Source organism: Phyllobates terribilis, unplaced genomic scaffold (genome assembly GCF_046119375.1).
Source record: "Phyllobates terribilis strain yellow unplaced genomic scaffold, ASM4611937v1 Scaffold_2__4_contigs__length_985480577, whole genome shotgun sequence".
In the NCBI taxonomy this organism is placed as follows: domain Eukaryota; kingdom Metazoa; phylum Chordata; class Amphibia; order Anura; family Dendrobatidae; genus Phyllobates; species Phyllobates terribilis.
The window spans coordinates 748,943,997-748,967,020 of NW_027362762.1; the positions used below are offsets into that span (position 1 = coordinate 748,943,997).

The 23,024-nt window shown below is 40.7% G+C and overlaps 1 protein-coding gene across 12 annotated transcripts in view; it reads left to right on the plus strand.

Moving 5' to 3' along the window:
* The window catches only part of CASK (calcium/calmodulin dependent serine protein kinase), a 350,915-nt gene that overhangs the window by 183,152 nt on the left and 144,739 nt on the right, over positions 1-23,024 (plus strand). For all 12 annotated transcript variants that reach the window (XM_073667250.1, XM_073667249.1, XM_073667257.1 and 9 more), the window contains exons 6-10: positions 5,928-6,030; positions 11,154-11,329; positions 13,679-13,801; positions 17,176-17,259; positions 22,480-22,579. In XM_073667250.1, the coding sequence (XP_073523351.1) occupies positions 5,928-6,030; positions 11,154-11,329; positions 13,679-13,801; positions 17,176-17,259; positions 22,480-22,579 (586 nt within the window). The remainder of the gene's footprint in view (positions 1-5,927; positions 6,031-11,153; positions 11,330-13,678; positions 13,802-17,175; positions 17,260-22,479; positions 22,580-23,024) is intronic.

A 23,024-nucleotide genomic window follows, 5' to 3' on the forward strand; every position in this document is an offset into this window, starting at 1 on the left:
CTGCTATTTAACAATGGGTAAGCGTGCAATATCATGATCTGAATTTTGATTATAGGAGTCTATGTGCTGATACGATTTGTTATACTAAATATACAAAATTTTCTTTAGACTTTTTCCGTATACAGCACTCAGACAACTATCCCACGAAGGGTTTAACATTGTGGCACTTGTTTTTATCCATTGTTACTTTTACTCTTTATGATTGGTCTATCTACATATATGTATTTAGGCAGCCCCACTTCTCATGCCGGGTTGTTCCTTTTTGTATGTCCCATGTCTGTATATGTTTAATAAAATATTTGCCTTTTTACTATTGCCAACAAAACTCCTGTGGTTTGTGGTAGCATGCTTAAATAAAAAAGAACCTATACATGTTTGGTGTCTACAAACTCTTAATGACCTGGAGAATAATAATGGCAGGTCAGTTTTAGCATCCAGTGAACCTGTAAGGAAGAAAAAAAAATTGTGGAATTGCATTTTTTTTGCAATTTCACCCCACTTGGAATTTTTTTCCTGTTTTCCAATACACGATATGGTAAAACTAGTAATGGCGTTTTAAAACTACAACTCGTCCCTCAAAAAATAAGTCCTCACATGGCCATATTGCCCAAAAAATAAAAAATGCTATGGCTCTGGGAACAAGGGGAGCAAAAAATGAAAATGCAAAAAAAACGGAAAATCCCAAGGTCATGAAGGAGTTAAAGTCTTCTGGGACCAAGTTGCACTGGAGACTAGTTGAAAAGACTGGTTTTCAGTGACTTCTTCATGCCCTTGTTACTCAAGTGGAGCAGGCGGGGAGAAGCTGCTGGGGAACCCGCCTGTCTGACTAGTTTCCTTTGCGGATTAGTTCCCGACTGCTTTTAGAGCTCAATCAAACGGGTGTATAAATTGGACGTGTGCTGTCCAATTTTTGATCAGATGGCACAATGCCAGCAAACAGACCATGTTTTTCTATAGTGCTGTTCAGATGAACAATTTTTCACTCAGTCCGACTATCCGTGAGAAGTAAATTGCAGCATGAACTATTTTCTTGTCGAATACTCATTAAAGCCTATAAATGCATAAAAAAAAAAACTGACACAGAACATCCGATTGGCATCAGATTTTTTTACAGATGCATTTGTTAGAACGCTAGGAAACTGTATTTGATCATGTACCTTTTTTATGTAGATGGATTCACACAAACATAAAAAAACACACAGTTGAAACTGGGACCGTTTTCACACTTGTCTACAGCCGACCTTTAAATGTGTTGTTGTTTTTTTTTTTTTTTTTTTTTTTTTTATTCTATCTGAAACGTCAGTGTTTTAGAGTTAAACATACATGGGTGAAATCTTACAGCCGGTGCCTGATGCATCCTGCCCTCGGATTGGACAGTATGTTTCTGCTATCAGGTTCCTTAAGGAGGACCTTTCACCAAATTTTTCATGTTGGGCTGTACTCATGATGTAATAATGGCTGCAGAATAAAAAGTTTATTTTGTATATTTCTCCTCTCTATTATAAATAAATGTCTTTATCACCTAATGAGTTAATTTTAAGTCCAAATTGGTGTAATTAGACGTGTCACTGGGGGTAAGCATTTGAGTTTCTATCTGATAAATCGAGAACAGGAAAAAAGAGAGGGCAAAGCAGGCACCAAGCATACAAAATCATGAGATGTAGAAACAGTGTTGAAAAATATTTGGAAATTTTATTATGACTGGGACAAACAACACTGCTAATTATAAACATGATAAAAAACATATATGACAAAGACAAGTGAGAATATGACCCCTTAAAGAATTTTAAATATAAATGGCCAATAAATATTAAATAAATAATGAATAAATATTAGTTCATATATCCAAAATATTGCACAGGTATGGTATATAGAGATTAGATTTTGTTCCTAATAGTATAAATATACATAAGTAGAGTATACTTTCCAAATATATCACAGGAAAGCCAAAGATATACTGATAATCTCCCTACCATGGACAAGTGCCCAATAAAAGATGGTAAGGAATAAAGGAAAGCATATAGATCAATTACAAAAAGGACAAAGTATACCAACCATGTGAGCGTCATAAATAAAGCAAAGGGGATATCCAAGAAATGCCTGACCCTACGCGTTACGCCATTAGATTCTGGCTTCCTCAGGGGTATAGTCAGTGTCCCAACTGTCCAACATATATATCCCAAAACACACCCAAAATCCACTGGTCAAACAAGAGAGCCTGAATATACAACCCGTACCAGGAGGAGGCATTTCTCCTGTATAGGCACAGGCATAGGTTTATTTACACGGTGGTGCTGGGTCCCCTCCCTACTTTCTATCTGATAACACCGGCTTGAACATAAGTTATCAGATAGCAGCTCATGCAGGAATAAGTCCACACCCCAGTGACGTGTATCTAATTACACCCATTTGGACTAGACTAAAGTGAACTCCTTATGTGCTAAATACTTTGCTTTCTAATATCTTCACAATGGAGAGGTGACATTTTTTAAAAAGAAAAAACATTTTATTCCGCTCTGCAGCCTCAATTACATTGTGTACAGCTCAACATCAGAAATTTGGAGAAAGGCCCTCAAACTTCTTTGTATAAAGCAGGAGTAACACAGATGGCACATGGACATGTTTAGAAACCTATTCCTTTGCAGTGTAAGGCTTTGGTGGCAGTCAATGAGAACAGGTCACAACCAAAAAACGCTATTTCCCTGCAGATGTTGGGGAAATCTGCAGGTAAATAGCCTTTAAGCCAGCTTACTGAAGCAGCGGGCGCTGGGAGAGAATGAAGTTGTATTTTCCCTGTAGCTGATTGCTTTCAGTCATCAGGGAGGTGCACGGAGCAGTTTACCAAAAAACGCTATTTCCCTGCAGATGTTGGGGAAATCTGCAGGTAAATAGCCTTTAAGCCAGCTTACTGAAGCAGCGGGCGCTGGGAGAGAATGAAGTTGTATTTTCCCTGTAGCTGATTGCTTTCAGTCATCAGGGAGGTGCACGGAGCAGTTTGTCATTACAGTGAGTGCACTGTAATCACTCCCGGCACTGACAGCCTGCTCTGCAGTGTGTGTGTGGCTGGCTTGTGAGCGTCTCATTGAAGATGGACACACCTTTGAAAAGGTAGGGGATGACCGAAGGTGAAATCCCTTAGAGGATTTTTTAGGCCTGAGGTAAATTTCTGCAGGCATCCCATGTTACTGCAGATTGGGAAATCCAGACTGTCTGCATTAGGCACATTGCCATGGTACCACTCAGTTGCCAGATCGAGCAGGCTGCAAGTATGAGATTTGCATGCGGACTATCGTGCTGACTAGCTTCTCATCCACTTTGCTCGGTTGTTAAGTGAGAGAAAGGGATGAGAATCTAGTCAGCACATGACTGACAGTTTGCAAATTGTGTAAGTGCTGTTCCATCTGGCATTTCAGGGGAATCCTGACAGTTTGCTTAATGCACACTCAGATTCACCAGCTATCTGCAGTCACATGGAGTTGCTGCTGAAACTTGCCACAAGCCGCGAAACCCTTTCTTTTTTTAAAGGGGCTGTCCCCTGCTGGACAACCTTTTATTAATAGCTCCAGGGTGCAGCATAAAACCAAATAGAAAATGCTCTACTTGCCGCCTCTGATCTCAGCAATTTGTTCCCCATTTGCCACCTGACACGAACAAAGTCACATGACCGCTGCCGCCGATCAGTGCGTTGTCTTAGTCTCTCCTAATGGGGATACACGTCTGTCACTTAGTATGGATGTGAGTCCAACAACTACACCCCAATACAAACGGGTCACAAAGGCACTGATGTTTGGTAGAAAGGGGTGTTAATTACCGTAGCTTTTTTGTCCATTGTTAAGACTTTAGTGTATGGACCATAAACTGAAGCCATCGGTTGCTTACGGAAATGTTGAAGGTTTCCTTAAGTTATTTTTTTTTTTTTTTTGCTGTATAATTAAAAAAAAAATAAAATAAGCTACAAATTTGCATGTTTTTACAGCTTTGTTTGGCTTTTATCGATCACATTTTACAAACATTTGTCTCGTATAGAAATCTATTGAGGGTAAAAAAGCCTCACCTAGTGCAAGATGTATTTTCGAAAGGGAGTGACCCTAAAAGAAGTAGTAGTAAAAGGTTAAAGTGGGAAAAACACACTAATGTTGTCAATAGGGGAAAAATTACATCTGGCTGCTGCTTCACTACCAAAAAAACTGCAATATACCTGCAAAACTTGGCATGAATCAATCTATCCACTATGGATTATGTGAAATTGAACCCCCTGCATTAGGATTTCATTTAATGTCCTGTGTATTTTACATTGATCACTCTTCATTTTCAGTCAGCTTGTACATTCATCTGTAGCAAGTAATGGTGTATTCAGCTAAATGTTTGCTCTGTCACCTATTTTAAAGTACAAAATGCATTTGCAGAAGTGGATAAACAGATTGTGAAATGTAAAGTTCCTTGTTCCTGTGAGCGTTTTGTTTTAGAGATTTATAGTTTTATTTCCTTTTGATCATATAGCGGACGTAGGTTAATGTAGTGCATTTTGTTAGGCCAAGCTAAGGATAAAAAAAGGCTTGTCCATTTTACAGATGGGTATAAAAGCTGACTGCTATAGAAGGCACCAATATGCTTTGTAAAATTAGCCCAACTAACAAGGACCATTGCAGAATATATGGTGTGTGCTGGCCCGTAGCTCATTATTGGGTCAGTGTGACTGCCCATTGTGCTGGCCCGTAGCTCATTATTGGGTCAGTGTGACTGCCCATTGTGCTGGCCCGTAGCTTATTATTGGGTCAGTGTGACTGCCCATTGTGCTGGCCCGTAGCTCATTATTGGGTCATTGTGACTGCCCATTATGCTGGCCCGTAGCTTATTATTGGGTCAGTGTGACTGCCCATTGTGCTGGCCCGTAGCTTATTATTGGGTCAGTGTGACTGCCCATTGTGCTGGCCCGTAGCTTATTATTGGGTCAGTGTGACTGCCCATTGTGCTGGCCCGTAGCTCATTATTGGGTCAGTGTGACTGCCCATTGTGCTGGCCCATAGCTCATTATTGGGTCAGTGTGACTGCCCATTGTGCTGGCCCGTAGCTCATTATTGGGTCAGTGTGACTGCCCATTGTGCTGGCCCGTAGCTCATTATTGGGTCAGTGTGACTGCCCATTGTGCTGGCCCGTAGCTCATTATTGCGTCCGTGTGACTGCCCATTGTGCTGGGGCCCGTAGCTCATTATTGGGACAGTGTGACTGCCCATTGTGTTGGCCCATGGGGACAGCGCTGATGTCTAAGTCTTGTGGAATATGACGGCGCTATAAAAGTAAATAAATCACAATTGGCAGAAATGTGTGAATGGGTTTTGCTGAAATCCATATTCATTGTATGAAAGATTTCCCAGTGACCACATTGAATTTCTTATAAATCAGGGGTCGGGTCCACTACCTTTTTTGGACTGAAGGCCACATTCTCATATTCAACAATTTCCAAGGGCCGCAGTAAAACTTAGAGGTATTACCTTTTAAAACAACATGGTATATCATAAGTATATACCCATAATGTCTGATTCTTGGATGCCTCTACCAGGACTGCCATGTATCTGGGGAATTGGGGGTGCCCTTTCCTTCAATCAGTACTTTAGAGAGGAGGAGACCTTATACACATGTAGCTCTCTATTGAAAACTGTTTTGTAGTACCTGGCTGCATTTCCCACTTACCTTTTAAAGTAGATGAAGAGCACTTCACTTCCCGATGCTGTGAAGTCATTTGATCTCTACCTGCCAGTAAAATCTTGGTACGGTCATCTAGAAAATATTTTTTACTCTATTTGGTGCTAAAATGCATATGGAGCGGACATCTGTGTTGATCAGTATATCCTGCATACCTTTTAGATCCTAATGTATCTTTTTGGTTGTGCTGATCCTTCTTCTTGATTTTTGTTTTTTTCGTTTAGCCACACTGTGTACTCCTCGCTTCAAAAGAAAATTCTGCGCCTGTCAAACTTGGTGGCTTTGGAGTTGCAATACAATTGGGCGAGTCTGGCTTGGTGGCTGGAGGTAAGTGCCTTTCCCTTTTTTTTAACATTGGGCTGGGGCTGATTGTTCTGCAGCCTGCCTAATGTGATTGTGAGGGACTAACACACAACCTATGAGATCTGTAGGGGTCCGACACCCAGCACCCTCACAATCAGCTGATATCTTCTCTGGCAGTGAATGTTGGTAAGCAATGCATGGAGCAATACTCTACAGACCTGTACATTTAGTGTCCGTGGCCTAGTAATGAGTACTTATATCCTATTTAAGTGTCCTGCTCCACACACACTGCTTGCATCTGACTCCTGCCATAGTAGATATCAACTGATTGGGGGGGGGAACAGTTGGCACCCTCACTATCTGTGATCTTATGGATAAATCTATTTTGACCCTGGACAACCTTTAGTCATGGCCAATGACCAGACCTTTCCCCCTTCTGTCTGTTCAGTGGCCATGACCAAGAAAGGGCCAATTTATCTATTGAAAGGAGCCAGTCAGCAGGCTCTGTTATACAGAATTGATGGTGTACCAACACAGGAAAAACTTGGCTGCATTGACCACAGGGCTGGAGATGGAGCTGCTGGCACAGAGGGTAAAATAGGCACATTGTAACTGAAATACTTCAGTAAGCTACAGTGGTATGTAAACGTTTGGGAACCTCTGGTCAAAATTACTGTTGTTGTGAACAGTTAAGCCAGTTGAAGATGACACATTGACTTTGTGTATTACACTTGAAAAATTACTAAGTAAAATGGGGCGATGCAAAAGTTTAAGCACTGTGCATAGTTAGTACCTAGCAGCAGGGCTGCCACCTGGAATTTCAGGGCCCCATACCAGCAGGAATTTCAGTGCCCTCTTGAGGCTCTGCCTCCACCCCGCGAACTTTCTGCCCACTCTTGGAAAAACTCCTCTTCTGCACCACATCCTCACCAATCACACATTTAACAGTTTATCAAACACCAGATCACATGCACATCCAGAAGCTTTTGTGTTGGCCAAAAGGTTTTTTTAAGCATCTCACCATGACCAGGTAGACTCTTTTGGCCTGGCCCTACTCTACTCAAACCTATTAAAAATTTCTTAAAATATCTAAAACTCTCTATTTTATTTAGTTATATTTTTATTTATTTTTCTTTAAGGGAATGTGTCGCATACATTTTTTAAAATTACCAATAATACCACATATAAGGAACAAACACCACCACATCATGACCAGACCACATATTACACCACGTAGTGACTGAATAATACTATATACAAGCGAGAAATACCCTCACACCATGACCAGATCACAGTGACCGAAGCCCTCAATAATGATCATTAATAAAAAATAAAAAAATAAAAAAACACAATACTAATATTACCATTAGTGCCATTATACACAGGAGCTCTGTAACTAATATACAGTGTATAGAGTCAGTGTGCAGGTAATAGTGACTTACCAGTGACATTATACACTGGAGTTCTGTATATAGTGTATATTGTAAGTGTACAGGTAACACTGACTCACCAGTGACGTCTGTATTGAAGATATTCATCTTATCTTTTTCTTCATCCAGCACAGACCACCATCACTTCTTCCTGCCAGGACTTGTTTCTGCAGAAAATAACAGTTCTCTAGAGCACATTCTTCAATTTTTCCCCAAGTTTTACACTACACCAGATGAAGAAAAAAAGCGACAGTAAGAGGACCTCCCCACTGAAAACCGTATTGTCAAAAATAAAATTCATCACAGCAGTAATATCCTTTCATTAGCCCCTACAGTAATGTCCTACATACTGGCACCTTCCTATAATAACGTCCCCCATCCTGGCTCCCCCACCCCCATGTGTCGTCTCCATCCTGGCTCCACCCCCATGTATCGTCCTCCTATCCTTGCACCTAACCCCCTCTCCACCCACGTGTGTCATGTTTCCATCCTGACCCTCTCCTTATGTCTCCATATTGTAGTTTTCAGTACGAAAAAAGTTTCTCCTTACCTGCGGACGCGCCGGTGCAGGACATTGAAGTCACACACTGCTGACCTCTGATTGGCTGGCTGCTCCTGTTGCAGTGCAGGAAACTGGTTCTGCACGGCAATAGATTTCAACTGAACCAGCAGAATCCTGTGAGCAGAAGCAAAAAGAGGAGGTCTGGGCCCACCTCCTTGCTTCTTTTCACTAGGCCCCATACGCCAGTAAGGGCAGTAATGCCCTGATGGTGGTCCTGCCTAGTAGCACCCCTTTTTGAAAGTTATCACAGCTTGTAAACGCTTTTTGTAGTCAGCCAAGAGTCTTTCAATTCTTGTAAGAGGGATTTTCATTCATTCTTCCTTGGAAAATTCTTCCAGTTCTGTGAGATTCCTGGGTTGTCTTGCATGCACTGCTGTTTTGAGGTCTAGCCACAGATTTTCAATGATGTTCAGATCAGGGGACTGTGAGGGCCATTGTAAAACGTTCAGCTTGCGCCTTTTGAGGTAGTCTTTTGTGGATTTTGATGTGTGTTTAAGATCATTATCCATTTGTAGAAGCCAACCTCTTGACAATTTCAGCTTTTTTACAGATGGTGTTATGTTTGCATCATGAATTTTCTTTAATTACATTGAATCCATTCCTCCTCTAACCGTGAAATGTTCCCCTTGCCGTTGGCTTCAACACAACCCCAAAGCATGATTGATCCACCCCTCTGCTTAATGGTTGGCGAGATGTTCTTTTCCTGAAATTCTGTGCCCTTTTTTCTCCACATATACCTTTTGATCATTGTGGTTAAAGAATATTAACCTCAGCGGTCCACAGGACCCGATTCAAAATGCATCACGCTTGTTTACATATTTTTTTTGCATACTTCTGTTGCTGAATTTTATGGTGAGGGCTCAGGAGGGGTTTTCTTCTGATGCATCTTCCATGAAGGCCAAATTTGTGCAGGTGTCTCTGAACAGTAGAACAATGTACCACAACTCCAGAGTCTGCTAAATCTTTCTGAAGTAGGGGTTCTGATTAAGACCTCTAACAATCCTACGAGCAGCTCTCACTGAACTTTAGCTTGGTCTTCCAGACCTTATCTTGACCTCCACTGTTCCTGTTAACTGCCATTTTTTAATTACATTTCGAACTGAGGAAAGGGCAACTTGAAACCGCTTTGCCATCTTCTTATAGCCTTTTCCTGCTATGTGGGCCTCCACCAATTTTATTTTCAGAGTGCTAGGCAGCTGCTTAGAAGAATCCATGGCTGCTGTGTTTCGGCACAAGGTTAGAGGAGGCTGGGTTTTTATAAAGCTGGAAAATTTGCATCACCTGGCCTTTCCTAGCGATGCTAGTGAACAAGCGATAACCCGAACAGGCTAATTAAGGTCTGAAACCTTGGTCAAAGTTATCTGAGCACACACATCTCCAAGGGTGCACAGACTTTTGCATCAGCCCATTTTCCTTTTTGTAATTTTTAAAATGTAGAAGATATAGATATATAAATAGCGAGAGATATATAGATATATTTGCCTAAAATACAAAGGAAATGTGTCATCTTTAACTTGTGCAAGTTGAAGACAAAATGATCTCTAAAAGGACTAAACTGTTCACAATAACAGAAATTTTGACCAGGGGTGCTCAAACTTTTACATGCCACTGTATATAGAAATTGTATCGCCATCATATCTACACACGTTTTTAAGTGATCACCCTCCCACACCCTATAAGCTTGGGTGGGTCTTGTGTCTTGTGGTGTGTGTTTTTTTTGTTTTGTTTTTAAGAAGTACTCTCATGAAAATTTGTATCCTCATGATCTATAGCAATCATCATATTATATAGCTCTTTGTACTTACAATTGCTAATTTTGCCTTTCTACCCAGTTAACTCTTCTTTTTTCCATTAGGTCTATGACATCATGTGATTAAAAACTGACTAGCTGAATCCTTCTAAGCTCTATGTAGAAACAGGAGGTCAATTTTCCCTGTGTGACTCATCAGTTACTGCAAAAGTCCTTAGCAGGGGGAGTGGAGGAGCAGCTGGGTCAGGAGTTGGAGAATAATGATTTATGCAGGGACAAGAAACTTCCTGTTTCTACATAGAGCAGAGAAAAGAGAAGAATTACGGTAGCTGGTTAGGAGGCCAAAATGAGCCAAAGTGCTATATAATATGATTGCATAATATTAAGAGGATCAAAACTTTGATGGGAGGAGTTCTTCTTTAAGTAACTTTGTAACTGCTGTTGACATGTTAGCAGCTCTACTCCAGTACCAGGCACAGACCATGGACCTGGAGGGTGGTGTATCTGGCAAAAAAGTCAGGCTCATAATGACTTATTTTAATTTAGGAAGTAATACCCTTAAAGGGGTATTCCCATCTCAAAGATCCTATCCCAATATGTAGTAGGTGTAATAATAATAATAATAATAAATAATATTAGCAAATATCTCCAATTAGAAATGTAGTATGTTTTTTTCTGATTCTCTGTCACTTATCTCATGTGCAGGCAATGCAGGACCTTAGGTATCCATGGTTACGACCATTGATATAGTGAGTTAGCTCATTGCTGATGGCCGTAACCATGGATACCTAAGGCCCTGCAATGTCTGCACATGAGGAAAGAGACAATGAAAAAACTGAAAACTATACTACATTTCAAATTGGAGGTATTTGCTAATATTATTATTATTATTATTATTCCTACTACATATTGAGATAGGATCTTGTAGATGGGAATACGCCTTTAAGTGCTTGGCCTGGGTCACTCGCTTACTACAGACTGTTATAAAGTTGAGGATAGTCAGTCTTTGATATATTTGGTATTTTAGGGAGGAAAATGAATTAAAATCTTTACTTGGGACATATTAAAAATTTTGCGTAAAATTTGACCCTGAAAATAACGGCCATCCATTTCAGTGGGTCATGCACGTCGGCTTGTTTTCACACTGTGCTTTTAATAGTCCACATAAAGAAGCTTTATTTTCAGAGCTTCTATGGGAACCCAGTGGGATACGTGGCTCTATGCTGACTTTGATTATTTGCTCTGTATTACACACTGATATGTATACACTGATGTGAATGGGCCAAATCCTCACTCTAGTTCAATTTCATTTTGTGTTCTCTAAGTGTCTGTAAAGCTGAATATTATACAGTCTTGTTTTTATGTAACTCTGGTAATAAAACGTTGCACGGTCTTCTTCCACTAGGTCGTGTAGGAACACCGCACTTTATGGCTCCAGAGGTGGTGAAAAGGGAGCCTTATGGGAAACCTGTAGATGTCTGGGGATGTGGTGTAATTCTTTTTATCCTGTTAAGTGGCTGTTTGCCTTTTTATGGCACAAAGGAAAGATTGTTTGAGGGCATTATCAAAGGAAAATACAAGGTAAGTAACCCTGTCTTGTTTCTCTCCCCCCAAGATACTGTCTCCTCCCCATCATGTACAATTTAAGGCTGCAAGGACAGGGTAGGCTCCCCTCTGTACCAGTAGATCATTTAGTTTACTGTAAGTGATAACTGTATGTAACCCCTTCTCATGTACAGCACCATGGAATGGTGCTAAATAAATGAGGGCGCCCTGCGGCTGCGTGCCTGCACCCACAAAATTGTTCATTTTGCATCCAACTGCTGTGGTTTGCAATGCAATTTTGGCTTTGTGGCTTGTACAGGTGAAACGTATGAAAACCACAGTAAAACTGCTTGTACACGAACACTGCTGAGAAATGCTTAGCCTGATTACTAGTAGTTTAACTTTTTTATTTGCTATCTTGTAGAAACCCAGCCAGATAAATAGGGTATAGAAACACAGAAATTGCCACTTTTAAGGCCTTGTTCACATGGTGGTTTTGCTAATTTTTTCACTGCATTTTTCAAGGGTAAAAAACACTGCCATTTACAGTACCAGAAAAGTGAAGGCTTATTCTGGATTCTCTAGCATATGCTGCTTTTTTATTATTATTATTATTATTATTATTTATTGCGGATTTGAAACATGAAGGGTTTTTTGTTTTTTCAGATCTGCAGCATGTCAATTCTTTCAGCATTTTGCATCCATTAAAATTAAAGGGGTATTCTCATTTCCAATAACCTATCCTAATTTGTAGAAGGTGTAATAATATTAGGAAATGCCTTCAATTAGAAATATAGCATAATTCTTCTGCTTTGCTTACCTCATGTGCAGGCATTGAAGCAGCTTTAGGTATCCATGGTTATGACCACTCGTATAGCGACATGCTAGTGGTCGTAACCATGGAAGTCAAACCATGTGTTCTACATAGAAACGTCAAAAGCTTGGTTTGGAAGTTAATAAAATGTATTAATCTAGTTTAATTATGAAAGCTGCTTCTTTTTATAGGTTTCAGTGCCATTCCTGCTTTTCAAGGGCCTTACACTAACGTGTTTGCTCCGCCATGTGCAGGATTCTTTCTCCCCTTCGTGCGCTGTGAGGATACACAACTCTGCAGTTGCATAGCCTGCCTACAGATTTGTACCCGAAGGCCAGATAACCCCTTTAACGAGGTTGTCCAGTAAAACGATCGCAGTATAGGTGTGAGCTTGCTGGCCGCTGGGACCTGAACTGATCCGCAGAATGATCAATTTTTATCCCCAGGGGTCCACTTTTATCTCAAAATGGAGCGTCAGCTCAGATGCTTGACTGCTGCTCGACATCCCTATAGGTAATGAGAGGAGTAGCCAGCATGTGCACTGCCGCTCCTTTCTAAAGGGAATAAAGATTCCCCATTTTTGTCAGTGATGCAAGTCCCAGAGGTCTATAGGTTTTCACCGATCCCATGGATAGGGAATGACTTGTTTCACAGTGGACAACCCCTTTAATTTATTGGTAGATGTTATTACTCTTTTGTAAATCAACCAAATTTGCAAATCAAATGCAATCATGCAATAATGCTGTTGATATAACATTTACCGTTTTTTGGGTGTTGTGGTAACTGAACAAACTTCTTATTCATGAAATATTCTATCACAGGACAGACGTCATTGGTAGTCCGCTGATGTATTTTTCTTCTGGTCAGTTTTTCTGTTTACCTCGGCAAGATCCTTCTCATAATTAGGAAGCAGATGGGAGTCCTAAGTCTTGTGCAAAAACCACTTACTGACTCCGACTTCTGTTTCCTCCTATAAAATGTTTAGTAAACAGCGATCGATCCTGATTGATCCCTTTTAGTTTTGTCGTGAGATGCAGGGCATAGTCTTGGCACTAGGAAGCAGAAGCAAGCTCCATAGGGAACAATGTGCTCAAAATCAGGTGATGCAACAAAAATCAGCATCGATTTATCATTTAACTAGAAATTGCTACTGGCCTGGATTCCATGTTTCTTGCCAATACACTTTTTTTTTTTTTTCTCCTCTTTTGTTATGAACATGTTCTAAAATTGTGGCAAAACTGCAGTGTTTGCGATGGTTTCAGACAATTACTGTTAGTGTTGCTGCCATTTTCCTGAAAAGGCATAAAAAAAGCGTTACATGTCTTGTGGTTTTACAAAACTGACATAATGAAAATTACTGCTTTTGATTTAAATTGAATGTAATATTTGCTAAGACAAATTCAGATTTTTAACAGGTAGCTACTAAATTGAGTAGAGGTAGGGGTGTGTGTGTGCCCCCTCTCTATTTATTTATATATATATATATATATATATATATATATATATATATATATATATATATATATATATATATATATATATATATATATATATATATATTTTTTTTTTAGATGAATCCTCGACAATGGAGCCATATATCTGAAAGTGCTAAAGACTTGGTGCGTCGCATGCTTATGTTGGACCCTGCCGAAAGAATAACAGTCTATGAGGCACTCAATCACCCCTGGCTAAAGGTAAGCTGATAGTGTTTAGCGGAGTCACTACATCACATTAGTGTACTTTAACCAGTGTAGGGACTACACTTCCCAGGATGTGTATCGCTAATGTACCACTAAGACCTGAAGAATTGTGAATGATGCTGTAAATTGGAATATAGTCTGCAATTCTGATCATAAGTAATATATTTGCATGACTGCAAATATAGATAAATTATAGGTTGTAAGCTTGCGAACAGGGCCCTTACTCCTCCTGGTATCTGTTGTGACTGTTGTTCTGTAATGTCTTTTATCCCATCTAAAATGTAAAGTGCTGCAGAATATGTTGGCGCTATAGAACTAAAAATAATTATCATTATAAGGGAATTGTTCACTTTTAATTACATTTCACCCCTGGTTACAGTTTTCAATAATAAAAGGTGCTGTACTCCCCTTCCCTGGGTCGCCTAGCGAGCCTGCGCCAATGTCTGACATTGGCTTGTTTGCTGACAGTTGACAGTGTAGCTGCCATGCAGAGAGCTTGGCGTTCTGAATAGGGCGCTCTGTTTATTCATGAACGTCATGCTAGAGCCGTTGAGCTCACTGATTTTGGCTGCCGCGCTGTCAATATGAAATCGGAGCCCAGCCAATGATAGACACCGGTAACCGCAGCGGAGACTCACAGTGGACCTGGGGAAGGGGAGTACAACTCGGTTTGTTTAATAATAATAAAAAAAATATTTATATAGCGCCAACATATTCCGCAGCACTTTACAATTAAGTAGGGACATATACAGACAATATAAACAATATGTATCATATTTAAACAGTTACATGAGGAGTGAGGGCCCTGCTCGCAAGCTTACAATCTATATGGAAATGGAGAGACACAATAGGTAGAACATAGTCATCAGCCAGTATCTGTCTAAGGGCAGTTACCGTGTGGTATTTGGAGCATGGAGGATGTCGAGACAGATGAATACGCAGGGGCAAATTAAGATTAATATTTAGGAGGTAACAGGGGAGAGTTATGTTGGTGAGTTGAGGTGATAGGCTTGTCTACACAAATGTGTTTTTAAAGCACGTTTGAAGACATGGGGGCTAGATATCAGTCGGATTGTTTGGGGGCAGTGCATTTCCGAAAACTGCACTAGAGAAGTCTTGGAGCCGGAGGTGTGAGGTTCGGATTAAGGAGGATGTCATTCTTATATCAGTTGCAGAACGGAGGGTACGGGAGGAGCGGTAAACAGAAATGAGGGAAGAGATATAGGGCGGTGCAGAACTGTGGAGAGCTTTGTGGGTGAGAGGTGAGTTTGTATTGTATTCTGTGGTGAATGGGTAACCATTGACTGGCACAGGGTAGAGGCATCGGTGAAGCGGCCTGATAGAAATATGACCCTGGCTGCTACATTCAAGATGGATTGGAGAGGAGAAAGTTTGGTTTAGAGGGAGACCGATCAGAAGAGAGTTGCAGTAGTCCAGACAAGAGTGAATAAGAGCGACAGCAAGAGTTTTTTCCGTATCAAAGGTGAGAAAAGGTTGGATTCTGGAGATGTTTTTAAGGTGCAGGTGACATGAGTGATTGTGTATGGGGAGTAAAGGAAAGTTGTGTGTCAAATATGACTCCTAAGACAGCAAGCTTGCTGCTTGCGAGTTATGGTGGCGCCACCCAAGGAAATTGAAAAGTAAGGTATTGGTAGTTTAGTAGATGGAGGAAAAATAAGGAATTCAGTTTTGGAGAGATTCCGTTTCAGATAGAGGAAGGACATGATGTTAGAAACAGCGGACTGACAATCACTGGTATTTTGTATTAGTGGGGGTGATGTCAGGTGAAGAGGTGTATAGTTGGGTGTCATCAGCATAGAGAGGATACTGGAAACCAAATCTGCTGATGGTTTGTCCAATAGGGGCAGTATACAAGGAGAAGAGGAGGGGACCTAGGACTGATCCTTGTGGAACCCCGATAGTAAGGGGAAGATTAGAGGAAGAAGAGCCGGCAAAAGATACTGTGAAGGAGCGGTCAGAGAGAGGAGGAGAACCAGGAGAGAGCAGTGTCCTTGAGGCCTATAGAGCGGAGCATAGTGAGGAGGAGCTGGTGATCCACATTGTCAAAAGCGGCAGGGAGTAGTGACCATTAGATTTAGCTGTTAGTAGATCAATAGAGACTTTAGTGAGGACCGTTTCAGTAGAGTGTGAGGAGCATAAACCGGATTGTAAAGGGTTGAGAAGAGCGTTATCTGAGAGATAGCGGATTAGACGAGAGTGGACCAAGCTTTCCAGGAGTTCAGAGATGAAGGGAAGATTAGATAGGTCTATAGTTAGCAGTTCAGTTCTCGTCCAGGGATGGCTTTTTTAAGTAAAGAGGTTATGATGGCATGTTTGAATGAAGAGGGAAAGATTCCTGAAGAAAGAGAGAGGTTAAATATTTTAGTTAGGTGTGTCTGGGGTGACAGTCACCCTGTAGTGGTTTGCAGGAGATCTGCACGTTTGGCAATGCAGACAGCTGCCTAGATAGGAGGCTATGTTTAGGACCCAGCGACTACCTCCCTTTAGTCTGGGTGTATATTTACCTGGTGTGTCTAGGTGGGCGTCGTCTGTTATACTCATTTCTACTTGTTACTTGGCTGAAGCGGCATCACATCCTCTCTGGAGTCTTGAAGTCGTGTGCCCTGTTGGAGTTCTTCTAAAAGCTAAGTTATTCCCCTGTGTTGTCTTCCCCTTTAGAGTGCTAGTGGAGGTTGACTAGTGCTCATTTCCTTCCTCCCCCAGCTATAGCCATACGCCAGGGATAGTAGGGCAAGGCACGTGATCGGCGACAGCTGCGTAGGCTTTATAGGGACGTTAGGGGGAGACAGGGTGACGCTAGTCCAGATTAGGAGGTCACCTCTTCCCCCTTTCCCTAGTGTCTGTGCTCACTTTCCCCTCTGTGATGCACTCACACCTGGCGTGACAGGTGGGTAGTGGCAGCTGGGGAAAGGGACTGAAGAAGATGTGAGGGAATAGGGTCACTGTTGCAGGTTGTAGGGCGAGAAGAAGCGAGGAGTCTGGTCACTTCTTCTGTGTTCGATGATGGGAAGGGGATCCAGACGCTGAGAGGATTGTGCAAGAATGTCTTGATGGATATGATTGATTTTTTTTAAGGAAATAAGTGGCCAGATCGTCAGATTAATAGCAAGCTGCAGTCAGGGGAAAAATTTAATTGAAAGGGAACAACCCCTTTGAATCCACGAGCTGTAAAATAGGCTTAAAGTTCCAATAAATTAGACAGAAAGGTAGATATACATACGAGTCAGTTGAGTACTATAGTAGCCTCTTGATGACACTACTGAGACTCTTGGGAGTATGTGTATGAACATGCGGTTTCTTAGTTCAGTATTTGTTCATTTGTCTACACAAACTTTTCTTTGTTCCAGGAAAGAGATCGCTATGCATACAAGATCCACTTGCCAGAAACTGTAGAACAGCTAAGAAAATTCAATGCAAGGAGGAAATTAAAGGTAAAGTCATGAATAATCTTAACCAACTTTGCAATTGAAAGCCCATCTACAGTATGCAACAATGTGTCGCAACAAATATTGGATCATTTTAAGCCTAATAATTCTTCCAAAATCAGTCCAAATTAATAGTGCTGGCTAGTAATAGCACAGATCGAAAGACTCTACGACATCCACCTTTTTTGTTGTTCAGCCATCCCTGTTTTGCTTGGGATTGTCCCGATTCCAAGTGTTCTTTAGCAGACTGAAGCGGGTTGTCCTGCAGTATCTGTTATGCAAAACTGTCCAGAACACGATGCTGTCAACCCACATTTCACTGGAATAATATTTGCTTAGAAATGGGCAATATTCGATTAGTCGCTTATACCGGACTACCTGCTCTGAATTCTCTTCAGAATTTAAGCCTCATCTGTTTTTATCTCCACTTCATCAGGCAGAGCTGGTGTCTGACTACAGCTTAGCTCCAGTGCCTACTGGGAGTGATTGGTGGTCGAGACACCCACCCGTCTCCTCATCGCTCAGGCTCTTGCTTTATCCCTTCCCTCCCACAACTTTTCCTCCTGAGATTAAATAGTGTATAAAAACAAGTCTCACATAAGCTCAAAAGGAAAGTAGTTTATGGAAAGTAATTTCCAGTTCAGAAAGGCCAGTAGGCTCAATAAGAAAATGATGCTTATATTGTAACGCTACACGTATGCTCGAGAATGACCGGGTGTAAGCAGGAGTTTGGAGAGCATGCTTGCTCAGGCTTCTGTCGCTCACAGAGGTAGCCCTGTCTCCACCAGTGATGTGCCCTGCTCTGTTCCTTCAATTCCAGTCCCCAGATCGGAAGTAGCAGAGCCAGAATCACAGCATACATGACCCACAGACATGACCATACTGAATCAGGACAGATAATAGAGGTATAGGAAGAATTAGGACAAATGAAAGGGGGTTAAATTAGTAGTGAAAAACCTCTATAAGGATGTACTAATTTTGGCCCTTTGAGTACAGAGCATTTTTTTTTTCATTCACATTTTGAGCCATAGTATTTTTTTTTCAACCAAAACAGCTATATGAGGGATTGTTTATTTTTGGTGGGGGGTGCGGGTTGAGTTTTATCATAGGCATCATTCTGCAATTCAGTTTTTTGATGTTGTAAATTTTCAGCTATTCATGTGCTGCACAAATGAAGTTCGTTTTTTTTTTTCTGTAAGGTCAGTGAAATTATGGCAATACAAAATTTGATCTAGTATGTGTTTTTCACTATTTTTTTTATTTTTACAATATATATCATGTAGATGTACAAAAGAATTTGCAGTTCTGGATTTTTTATTTAAACACGGTCACTATTCAGTTTCAGTTACGTGCTTAACTATTGGGCAATTCAATACGATGATGACAATACACAATTTAGCTAGTTTTTTTTTTCTTGTAAGGCTAACTATGTTCACACATTGCGTTTTTGCTGCTTTTTTTATGCAAATTTTACTGCTGCGTTTTACAGTACCAGCAAAGTCTGAGATTCCAGAAATCTCATGCACACACCTTGCTTTTTACTGGATCACGATTTTGTGCTTTACATGTTTCGCAGAATAGAGCATGTCACTTCTTTCAGCGGCTTCAGTGTTTTTCACCCATTGAAAGTAATGGGTGGTGAAAAAACGCCTAGTGTGAACATGGCTATCAGGTTTTGCTGCATGTTTAATGGAAAAAAAAGCAAGTAGAGCAGTATGTGAAATTCATTTATTTTTGTGATTTTTTTTTTTTTTACCATCTTGTCTTGGTCATCCGAGATGGCAGTTTGGATAGTACAGTTAAATTAAATTAGTGATGTGTACACCTTTAAACATTGGCTGAGATACCTGTGGCCCAGTAAGGTGTGAAATTGAACAATCCCTGAGCAATTCAGTGGCAGACAATTGTGTGAAAATAAATGGTGTCCTACAAACTCCATGCACTGCCAGTGTCTTGGGTAAACTATTCCTGAAGAATTCACCTCCCTTCACTTTTACTTTTGAAATTCTGATTAATATGGTTTCACATGTCTTGCATTGGTGACCTGTGTTCATGCTTCTGTGGTGGAAGCAAAGCTGAACGCTGGGATCCTCAAAAGCGCAGCAAAAAAGCAAGCAAAATCCCGAACAAACCTTCCTGGCAAGAGATCTGGTTTCCCTGCAGAAAAAAAAACTGAAAAAAACGCAATTTGTGAACATTGTCACATGGAGTGCGCTTTGTTTCCTTCCGGCCCTGTTTGGCTGCGTACTGCCAGCGGAGCGGAAGTCTCAGTGACTCACCGTCGCTTGCGCAATACAAGACTGCGGTGCAGTACACAGCCAAACGGGGCTTGAGCCATGCTCTGCTTTATTAAAGAAGAAAATTGCCTTTGAGCATTCTTTTAGCTTTTAAAACAAAAAAAAGAAAATTTGATCAAAATCGATGATCATTCTCCTGAATTTGAGAAAAAAAAATTGAGAATTTATTTTTAGTCTTACTCACTCAACCCTAGTCTATAACCTCATTTATATATAAAAAATGGGCTATCTAGGGTGTTCCAGTGGTAAGAAATCTGTTATTCAGGGCCGTGGAGTCTGACGCTGAACCTCAGCTCACGAAGTCCTGCTTAGTAATGCAGCTTTCTACCATTCATGACCCTTTCCAGCAGTAGAACAAAACAAAGTATTTTTAACTCGCCATTCAAAAGTTGTGTTTGCAGTTAAAAAAACAAAATCGCAAAAAGGGTGAAAACTTGTATCTAAATTTAAGGAAGCTTTTGTCAGCTCTTTTGCAATGAATCATGAACTGCTGTGGTAGACAATATATGCAGAGCATGACTTGGTGCACACAGGCAGGGATATGTGTTCTTTCTTCAGTGGTTTTTCCATGCGGTCTCAATTAAGTAGTTATTTTGCCTACCCATCTATTTCTCCTCTTATGACAGGCATGTACAGTATTACCATTAGCGCTAGCTCACAACACCATATTAATTGGAGGAGTGCGATGTTGTTTTTTTAATTTTTTAAGCAGATCGCACTCAGACCAGTCTTACTCAATGAGGCAATGCTGATGGCCAATTTTTATTTTTTTCACTGACACAATCTGGGAAAAAAATTACAGCATGCGGTTATTTCACTATGAAACCAGTTGAGTGCGAGAATAAAGTCTTGATCCACAGAGAGTCACAGTATAGCATCCTATATTTACAGCTGCATTGTAATTCTGTAAGTTGGCAAACTGTAAATGTTTAATACACTGTGTTCTAAATTATTATGCAAAAAGTGTTTAAAAGTGATAAGGTAAGAATTTTTTTGTTTGTCAGTTAAACTCATTGATGGTGATGTGTGTCAGGGCTTTTTATATCACTGTAAGCAAATGCAGACACCTGTGCTAGATAGTTTGGCAGGTGTGTCCAATGAAAGGCAAGACTGCTTAAGAAGGCTATCCCACATTATTAAGCAGCCTACATTTTCTGCCAAAATGGGAAAGAAAAAGGATGTGTTGGCTGCTGAGAAGCAACAAATTGTGGAGTGTTTAGGTCAAGGCATGACTACAATCAACATTGCCAAGACACTTCATCCTGATCATCGCACAATCAAGAAGTATGTAGCTGATTCACAGTACACACGTGTGCGTGCTGATAAGGGAAAATTGAGGACTCTTTCCTACAGGCAATTACATCAGGTTAAAAGCAGCGGCAAAAAAGCCTTGTCATATCAGCAGACAAGTTTTTGAAGCTGCTGGTGCCTCCAACGTCCCCCGAACAACAAGATGCAGGGTCCTTCAGAGGTTGGCAGCTGTGCGTAAGCCATCCTGTCGACCTCCTCTATCCACTGCACACAAGCAGAAACTGCTCCAGTGGGCCAAACAATACATGAAGACTGACTTCAAAACTGTTTTGTTCACGGATGAGTGCCGTGCAATGCTCGATGGTCCAGATGGATGGAGTGGAGGATGGCTGGTTGATGGACACCCCATGCAAACACTGCTACGGCGCCAACAAGGAGGAGGTGGAGTAATGTTTTGGGCTGGAATCATGGGGAGAGAGATTGTCTGCCCCTTTAGGATCCCTGAAGGGGTAAAGATGAACTCCATAATGTATGTTGAGTTTCTCAAACAGCACTTCCTGCCATGGTTCAAGAAGGAGAACCGTGTATTCCACAGCAAGATCATTTTCATGCATGATAATGCCCCGTCTCATGCTGCACATAACACATCTGCATCTCTGGCTGCTATGGGCATAAAAGGGGACAAACTTATGGTGTGGCCCCCATGCTACCCTGACCTCAACCCCATTCAGAACCTCTGGAGCATCATCAAAAGGAGTGTCTATGATGGCGGGAGGCAGTTCACATCTAAGCAACAGCTGTGGGAGGGTATTCTGTCCTCATGCAAAACAATTGAAGCAGAAACCATCCAAAACCTGACAAATTCAATGGACGAGAGAGTTCAGAAGCTCCTTTCGAACAAGGGGTCCTATGTGCAAATGTAACATCACCCTAGAATAAAGTTTTGAGTTGAGAACTGTTTGATTTCAGTTTGTAATAACCTGCTAATGCTTATAATTTCAAAAATGACCATTTTTTTGTTCTTTATTCAATTGAAAAGGTTGAAAACTCTGCTGTGCATAATAATTTGGAACATGCATTTTGAGTGCAGTTTGAGTGTTTTTTATTTTTTTAAAAATATACTGTTATCATAGGCAGTTTGTACAAAAACCTATCAATTGTACTCTAATAGTTATTTGACTGGAAAATTACAATGACTGCAATTCATATAGGTAATTTGGGAAAATCTGAGAAAATATTATTTGCATAATAATTTGGAACACAGTGTAGCTGCTGAATAAAAAACAGATTGCAGTGCCAACGCCAAAGACTCATGCTTGTCATGGAATTTTTTTTTTGCTCGAGTGTAAGAGAGAAGCTTGTTCTCTAGTGACCAATGATCCCCTGCTATTGACATTATGGTGTTGGACCCTAGCCTCCGTGCCCCTGATGGTGAAGGATGCTATATGTGATGTTCAGGTAGTAGTAGACAGCTGATGATTTATTGTATTGTGATGTAGCTTTTGTTTGACGACAATAATACTGGAGATTTATTTAGAATATTTGATTTTTATAATATATTTGATTTTTCTCTTTAGAATTGCATATTGTATGTGTAACAGATGACCATGTGCCCTGCTATGTTTAACTAACTGATAATCATTGAGCTTCTGTATGTAATACATTTTTCCTTACACAGGGAGCAGTTTTAGCTGCTGTATCTAGCCACAAATTCAACTCCTTTTATGGGGATCCACCTGAAGAATTACCGGACTTCTCTGAAGACCCAACTTCATCAGGTATATTTTTCATCCAGTAGCTTCATTACAACCCTGTACTATAATATATAGTATAATTGTATATGTACATATGTAGTATAATTACAGTTTTGTTCAGCATCGCATCAGTGGGTGATGACTGTACCATCGAAGCCTCCTGGCTTTGCCTGAGGAATACAGTGGGGTTATCATTCCTTCAATATGTCCCTGGATATTCTTAGAGTATGGGGTGATGAATACAAAATGCCAGTCTTAATTATAGTCGTGAATCTATAGGCTGCTTGAGTAAGACTTGCGTACACCTCTTAATAAATTTGGCACACATTTGGGCATGGCGTACCTTTTTATAATAAATTTATTGTGCTTTGGTAGACCACATCCCCTTTACCTAAAACGCTGCCCATGTGTGAAAAAATGCCAGGGGAAAAAATTGCATGACGTTACTGCCATGTGCCCTCACATGGTG